Genomic DNA, 8,323 nt, shown 5'->3' on the forward strand with positions numbered 1-8,323 from the left:
GGAAGGCACTATTGGCTAATTTCATCCATGTGCTTTGGCATCAGCATATAAATAAGCATGGATTTACGGGTCCAACATCAGGCTCTTCTGACACTTGACTCCTCTTCCTCAGCCCACCATGGAGTTCCTGGGAATGACCACTATTTTCTTGCTGGTCTGCATCTCATGCCTTCTCCTCTTTGCCACATGGAGAAGCATAGCACAAAAAGAGAAGCAGCCTCCTGGTCCCATTGTACTCCCCATTGTTGGAAACATACTCCAGCTGAACCTGTGGAACTTGCCTGAAAGCTTGAAGGAGGTAAGAAACTTTCTTCTTCTTTCCTATGTTCTCTTCATTGTACATAAAACAAAGTCCGGTCCAGACTGTCTCAGCTTAATTCACAAGCTTAATTTGCATTGACCAAATGTCAGACTCAAACAGAAACAAAAAGTTCCCCAAAAATACCTGCTTCTGAATTCTATATATTGCAATAATCTATATATCTAAGTCTATATAAAAGTCTATATATTGCAAGTCTGAGTCTATATATTTGAAATAGTCATACTAATGATGAGTCCTGTGCTGACCTCTCAGCAGTACTGCAATTTGCAGTGGATTTGCAATCAAGACACTGATGCTATTGTAATATTCACTATACTCCTCCTGTGCCCAACTCCTCACCACACTGGCAACATGGCCTGGCCCTTTTTTGGTGAGGATCCTGCTCTATTTTGCTGCCTCTGCTCCCTAGCAGACAGGTAGGATCTCCTGGGAGCAGAAGTAGTAAGTGAAGGAGTTGAAGCAAAAAGGATTGGAGGTGACTTGTGCTGTCCATTCCCTTCCCTGGCTGATATCACCCATCTGTCAAACAAAACATGAGTGTTGCAAGGCCTGGGAGGGGGATAGGTGGAGGGAGCTCAGCTGGAGTGCCTGTTCCTTAGTGGATTGTGAGGGGATGGTGGCAGATGGATGGGAAGGGTGGGTGTCCCTGGGTTCTTCAGAATAAAATTGTGGTAATGGCCAACATCACCGTGTGTATTGTCAGACGCACACATAGGCATATGAGCTCCTTTTTGTCTTAGTGCTTACAAATGTTGAGAATCATGAGCACCCTCAGGCACTTTTCTCTGTTTCAGAGCACTGGGTGATTCAGTTTCTCACCATAAAAAACCTGGGACTATATCTGGTTTGGTCTTAAAAAGTAAATATGAGAAGAAGTGTTCCAGATTCAGGCCAAGTAGCCCAAGAATCTTCCTGCAATTGTAGCCAAAAGCAGGGAAGGAGTGCATGATTAGTGCAAGGATGCAGTGAAACTGCACTGATATACTTGCCCAATTTCCAGAGGTCTGTGGCCCACGAGATTTTAGAGGAGACATCTGTGGTATGTTTCTGCTCAAAAACCCTTTAGGCATTTGCTTCCATGAATATAGAATTGCTTTTTGAGCTCATGTAAACTGTTATCCACTGTGACCTGTAGAAAGGCATTCCAGACTGTTTTGCCAGTCCTGTGAAGAACTATTTTCTTTTCTGGGATTTGGACTTGACACCTCACCATTTCCATTCATATCCTTCTTTTCTTGTACAATTCCCTCTTCCTTTGCCTGTAATTCATAGCTGAAAGATCTCTGCACTGCTGCTAATCAATGCCACATCTCAGTGATGCTGGGACAATGGTACATCACCCTTCAGACCCTTTTGCTACAAGCATCTTTTCATATGATTAACACTCAGACATGTTGTTCTTTGTGTTCCTCTTTCCTACAGCTCAGTAAGAAGTATGGTTCTGTCTTCACAATAAATTTAGGCTTACAAAAGGTTGTGGTGCTGTATGGCTATGATACTGTGAAAGAAGCTCTGATTGATCAGGCAGATGACTTCAGCGGAAGAGGCCAACTACCATTGTTTAAAAAACTCTTCCGAGGCACAGGTACGTCCTTGGTAATGTTAGCATACAAAGCTGATACGTTCAGCGCTTCAGAAATACAGCTGGGAGGGCAGTGGAGGAGGGAATGGTGGATTTCATTTACTACTTTTATGTACACAAATTAGCAATAAAAGACTAAAAGCCCAACTCATTATTTAGACCCTTGAGTAAATTGGTCCGCTGAAGAACTGTTTAAGGTCCCAGGTTGGCTTCTCTGAGTGCCTTTCTATTTTCAGCGTGCTTCAAATTCTGGCTAAAACTTTATTCATTAAATGTGCCTCTAAGATCTTACTTTCATTCTCCCATTTCTGAAAATATTGATAATATACATACAGCTAAGGAACCAGCAAAAGGAAAGTTCACAGTACAAGAAAGACAAGATAATATAAGGCTGTCCCAGTAAGGGCCACATTCAAGATTAGGCCCTGAGCTTACTCACCAGGGCAGTTCCCAGTACGGCATTTATCTAGGTAAATAGTACCTATTCCCTGGTATCATAGTACAGTGTCAATGGTATTGGCAATAATGATATGCTGTGTGAAAGTGCATAGCAGGTCATTTGAACAGTTACGTCAGTGCAAAGGCCATGTGCTTGTGATCAAGGTCAATTCAGTACCAGTGTTATATTCTCATTTACATCCTAACATAATTTTTCTTATTCTGGGAGTAAACTCAGTCTTGCTCAAAGTGTTGTGACAGGTGGATCAAATTTACCACCTCCAGAACTGCAGAGAAGTTACCTTTTTGGGCATATAGGAATTGCAGTATAACTCCACAGAGAGATGTCTTTACATGTTGAGCATTTACTGTGTAGCTTCCATTCACATGAAAAAAAAAAATCTGTTTCCTCATAGAGGTCTATTTTTCCTTACTGTGTCAGGCATTGTGACCAGCAATGGGGAGATCTGGAAGGAGCTCCGACGATTTGCACTCACTACCCTGCGGGACTTTGGGATGGGGAAGAAGAGCATCGAGCAGCGAATCCAGGAGGAAGCTCATTTTCTGGTGGAGAGGCTCAGGAATACACATGGTAGGACACAGACTTTGTGCCTGCTGGGCCATCCCTGCATATCTACGATGAGACAATGAGGGGTGTAGGGCTGCTTCACCAAATCTATGACTCAAGAAGTTGGGCGTGTAGCTGCTGTTTCTGCTCCCTGCTCCAATAGACAAAGTTATCACTGCTGGGAGTGTGTCAGTCAAAGGCACAGTGACAGTATGGACGGATAAATGTAGGAGATTGATGTTGGAAAGCATCCTTTAACCTGTTCTGTTTGAGGAACAAGACAGGAAGTAGCAAAAGGAGTGGCTTGGCCCCAAAGCTGAGGGTTTGGTGGAATTCAGACATGGAGACAGGGCTGGGCACTGCCAGGTAACCAAGCAACATACACTTCCTTGCCTTGTCTCCTGCAGCTCTAAGTAAATGGATCTTGAAGAAATAGATGACCAGAAAACTCTTTTAGAGATATTTGGGTTTGGGTCTGGTCCATCTGAACGCTGGACAATACCTCCCAGTATTGGTGGGGATGTGCAATGGGAACAGGGACTATAAGCTGCTTTTGAGGGCAGGGCATAAGGTAACCCCCTCGGTTTCAACCTATAAATATGTTTTCTGGTAGTATATAAGACAATGCTACTTCTCAGTACTTCTCCTGAGAGTGGCACAATACCAGCCTGGACCACAGGTTTCCTTTCCACAGCCAGCCTTCAATGTGTGCTTATTCTGCAAGGGGGAAAAAGCAGATGGATCTAAAAGGATGCTGAAGCATTACTGTTTCCCATGAGCCTTTAGAAAACTCAGTCTGGCTTCATAGATAAACAAAATCAGAGAAAACACTCTCACCTGCATTGCTCTTATCCTTTCACTAGCACAGTAATACTGTATTTCCTATGCCCTACTGCAAGTATCCATCTCTAGCTCACCTTGTTATGGCATCTTTTACAGTGTACTCAAAGGCTTTGCAAGCAAGATGTATACAACTGGAAAGTATAAAGCCATTATTTACTCTTAACACAAAAAATAAATAGCTAGGACTAGTTATCTACTAGGCTCAGCATTAATATACTCACCACCTCTGATGAGACATCTGCTGAGTCTTCAATGGCCAGGGAGTCATCAGACAGGCAGAGAAGGGTTGGTACCATTGCTCCTTGGAATAAGCTGATCCTCAATGCTGCCAGGTTGACATTTTCCTGAGTCCTTGTTTTTCTTTTAGGATTTTATACCTTTTCATGTTGTTTCTCTTCTTGAGACCTTGAGATGCACCCTATCACTGACTGCAACTATACTTTTCCTTTCTTTCTTGGGTCTAATCTTGCTTTTTTCTCACACTGTAGTTCTCTTAGAAACTTACGCAGCTGTGCTATCAAAACTAGACTTTGATCACAAGCATTTGAACCCCTAGGAGAGGGTTATACAACCGAGGTTACGCTAATAGAGTTCATAAACAGGGTGCAATAACATAAAGATATAGCTCAGGCAAAGTCCTTATGGTTTCATTTGGGTTTTGATGGGAATCTTTAGGCCATTTCGAATAAACAGTCTATAAGGCAGACAGGCATGTGTCAGCTGAAGAGGAACCAAGCCACTCAGAACAGTGTTCTGCTCAGAACAGGACAGAAGAGATACTTAAACCATTCAAACAAGGAAATTAGTTCACTTCATGTAGAGAAGAATAATTTGAATCAGCCCTTCACCATCCTTTCAAAGGACTGCAAAACTCTAGGTATCAAGAGGATGCAAAACTTCCCTGCAGTGTCAGTGAAGGGGATGATGCCTGAAATACTGAAATCAAGATACTGGGGTATTTTTGTTACAGAGCAACCCTTCAACCCTGGCAACTTCCTAGTCCACGCTGTTTCCAACATCATCTGCTCTATCGTCTTTGGGGATCGGTTTGACTATGAGGACAAGAAATTTCTAACTTTAATTGAGTTGCTAGATGAAAACAACAAGCTCCAGAACTCTATACAAACACAGGTGTGTACAGTTTTATTTAATTAATAAATTTGTTGATTATTATAATATTAATGAATATTTATTCATGTTATTAATTTTTCATTGGAGTTGATTTTCCTAAATTTGGAGAACTTTTTGAAAGCCAAAAAGACAGTTAAATCACCAATTCCTGTTGTTTTGTCTTACCTTATGGAATTGCCATTGTATGTCCAAAGAAGGATATAATTGCAAAAGTTGCTCAAGTGAAGGCTGCCCTTGAATATTGTGAAACTACAAAGTAAAAGGCACTAAAATCCAGTTGAATAATAAAGACTTACTGTTCCAAAACAGTTTAATTGCTCCATTTTCATAGTCACAGTTAGGGGAACATTTTATTGTATCCACATTAATCAGAATGTGCTTTTCCATTGTTTTATTTTTACAGCTATACAATGTCTTTCCAACTGTCATGGATTATTTACCTGGGCCTCATCAAAAATTGATAAAAAATATTGAAAAAGTTGATCAATTTACTTTAGAAATCATAGCAGAACATCAGGAAACACTGGATCCCACTTGTCCTCGAGATTTTATTGATGCTTTTCTCAACAAAATGGAACAGGTAACGTAAGAGCAAGAGATTTATTGGATTAGAAGAAAACTGCTGCTTGAACCCCACCTTCTTTTCTGTTGTGGCAGGGCACTGGGCTTTTGCAAATACAGAGGGGAACTTGCTTTTCTTGGCACATCAACTTGATCTTATCTTCTTCATTTTCTTATCAATGATTTTTAAACACAGAATTAACAGCACTAGCCAAAGTTAGGAAAGCTGAAGACCAATCTGGTTGATGTAATTCAGTGCTCCTCCCATATTAAAAAAGATTCATAGTATTACTTAGTAAAAGTACCATAAATGCTGGTGTTCTGGAGAGTCAGTGTTGTATATTTGAAAGGATATTAAATGTGTTTAAAAACATACATTATGGGTACAGGACTTTCCTTTTTAAACAAGCTGCTTAGCTTTGTCATTCAAAATATTCTTCCAAATCTTCTTCCAGGAGAAAGGGAAAAGTCACTCAAAATTCACCACTGAGACCTTGAGCAGAACCACGCTCGACTTGTTCCTTGCAGGAACAGGGACCACCAGCATCACACTGAGACATGGAATTCTGATTCTGCAGAAATACCCAGAGATAGTAGGTAATAGAAAAGGAAATAAATAATTGAAAACTATTTAATAGGTCAAGGGATCAATTTGGACAATTCCTGTCACTACTACATGTGGCAATGGTCCCCTGACTAAGGAAACGTATTGGTGTGTGGAAATGTGTATTAGTCTTAGTTCTATTCACAGGAAAGAGATATTAGTACTAAGTATATTCATACATTCCTGGTGCGCTAAAAGCAAGTTTTGCTGTAAATGAGGGGAGAGGTTTAGGCAAACAGATGGGGGACTTGTCCATTCAACACTCACTTTTTTCCTAACAGAAAAAATTCAAAAGGAGATTGACTGTGTGATTGGCCGAGGCCGAAGCCCCTGCATGGCAGATCGGAGCCAGATGCCCTACACAGATGCTGTGGTGCATGAAATCCAGAGATTCATTGATTTCCTTCCACTTAATGTCCCACGTAGTGTGATCAAAGACACCAAGTTCAGAGACTATTTTATCCCCAAGGTCTGTTCCACTATGTCTGAGAAAGGTCATAATCTCTTTAAAACAACTATGTATTCTATTAATTGTATTTTATTTTATTTTATTTTCAAAACCACTGAAATGTGGTATAGAATTGGAATCATTTTGTTTGGAAAAGGATTCTGAAAGTTATTGAGTCCAACTCTTTGTATTTGGAAAAAAAAACACTTTTCATCCTCTATGTGAAGAGGGGTATAGAACTTTTTATTTTTTTTCACATAAACGTAAGCAATCAAAGTTCTAATTTATTTGGAAGCAATATTAAACACTCTAATCAGACTCACAATTAAAATTCATTAAAACATCTTTTCCATACCAATGGCACATATTTTTATTCATTAAATGCTCATTTTAAACTGGTTAAACACTGACTACCCTTCTATTCATCTCTGGGAACTTCTCAGTGCTGCTTTGCTTTAACATGTCTCCATTTTAACTTTCTTCTCCTCTCTTTGTTAATTCAGGACACTGTGATATTCCCTGTGTTGAATTCCATCCTACATGATAGCAAGGAATTTCCAAATCCAGAAAAATTTGACCCAGGACATTTCCTGAATGCAAACGGTACCTTTAAAAAGAGTGACTACTTCATGCCATTTTCTGCAGGTAATACCTCTTTCTATTTCAGATCCTAGACTACACACTCCTAGAACCTCTTTAAAGATTTTAGGGGCCCCGTCACCATAGTCTGTACAGTGATGTCTGGTGATCTGCTAGAGTCACTTCTGGGCAGCTCTAACACCTGTGCTAGAGTTTAATTTGACTTCCTTTTTTAGCAATCACAAAAGCTCCTCCAATGTATTCTATAAAAGGAGACGTGTGAAGCGGGACTCAGTCATACAACTTCTCTTACCATCAAACAGCAGCAGAACATGAGAAACCAAAGCCTTCAAACTCCCTTTGACCACTGAGCACTCTCATTGTTCTAGACACGTAGCACCTAGTTTAGTTCATTTGCTTCCCCAAAATGCTGCAGCACTGCCTGTCCATTCTGAGATGTCTGAACTTTCATGGAATAGTGGTTTAAAAAGGTTACCAGCAAAATACTCCACTGTCACCTCACTTTTTATTATTATTTGCTTGCAGGAAAACGCATCTGTGCAGGAGAAGGTCTGGCCCGGATGGAGCTATTCATATTTTTAATCAGCATCCTGCAGAACTTTACCTTGAAATCTGCTGTGGATCACAAGGACATTGACATTTCCCCGATAGTCAGCACTCTGGCAAATATGCCCCGACCTTATGAGGTCTCTTTTCTTCCACGTTAGCCAAATGAAGACAGTTGCCAGCTCCCAAACTCATAAAAGCTCTGCTTGAATGACAATCGTTTCTCAATCTGTTAAAATTGAAACATTCAAATCATTTGCTAGATACTTCATGGAGAGAAATATGCTTAGAAAAGAAAACTGTACAGTGTTTTTATAATCACCACAGCCAGCTCTAAACAGAGGCATAGTAGGCAATTGCATAGGGATGGAGATAGCTCCCTGTGCAAAATTATACAGGCTTTCCTTTGCACCTACCTCAACTAGCTCATGTTCCTATCTGGCTCCTGATGTTCTGACATGTCAGGGTATGTCGACTAGTGCTCTGAGAGCCATGCTGCTGCTGTCCCTATCACTTGATCCTCTCAGCATAGCAGGGATAGATGCTTGTACAGACTCTGCTTGAGGTACCGCTCTCCTCTGCATTTTCAGTTTGTTTGTGACTTATTTGTAAAGGTAAATATAAACCATTGGGTTTTTTCTGTTAGGAGATGATCATCTACTGTATTCTTGGCCCAAGAC

At 40.6% G+C, this 8,323-nt stretch overlaps 1 protein-coding gene across 2 annotated transcripts; it reads left to right on the forward strand.

Moving 5' to 3' along the window:
- Positions 1-118: 118 nt before the first annotated feature.
- Positions 119-7,818, forward strand: LOC104159673 (cytochrome P450 2H1-like). Of its 2 annotated transcripts, XM_009697647.1 has the most exons (9): positions 119-298; positions 1,745-1,907; positions 2,785-2,934; positions 4,724-4,884; positions 5,288-5,464; positions 5,901-6,042; positions 6,331-6,518; positions 7,001-7,142; positions 7,623-7,818. In XM_009697647.1, exons 1-9 carry the CDS (start codon positions 119-121, stop codon positions 7,802-7,804), a joined length of 1,485 nt encoding a protein of 494 aa, XP_009695949.1. In that variant the 3' UTR covers positions 7,805-7,818. The 2 variants fall into 2 exon arrangements, with proteins under 2 accessions (XP_009695949.1, XP_009695950.1); XM_009697648.1 differs by lacking the exon at positions 5,288-5,464 and having other exon boundaries at positions 7,623-7,804.
- Positions 7,819-8,323: the final 505 nt, after the last annotated feature.

Source organism: Cariama cristata, unplaced genomic scaffold (genome assembly GCF_000690535.1).
Source record: "Cariama cristata isolate BGI_N322 unplaced genomic scaffold, ASM69053v1 scaffold45413, whole genome shotgun sequence".
NCBI lineage: Eukaryota > Metazoa > Chordata > Aves > Cariamiformes > Cariamidae > Cariama > Cariama cristata.

Excerpts from the sequence above, each read along its gene's own strand:
- LOC104159673 (XM_009697647.1), top strand. The coding sequence starts at position 119 with ATGGAGTTCCTGGGAATGACCACTATTTTCTTGCTGGTCTGCATCTCA. Across the intron at positions 4,885-5,287 it reads AGAACTCTATACAAACACAG|CTATACAATGTCTTTCCAAC; the intron begins GTGTGTACAGTT and ends TTATTTTTACAG. Across the intron at positions 7,143-7,622 it reads CTTCATGCCATTTTCTGCAG|GAAAACGCATCTGTGCAGGA; the intron begins GTAATACCTCTT and ends ATTTGCTTGCAG.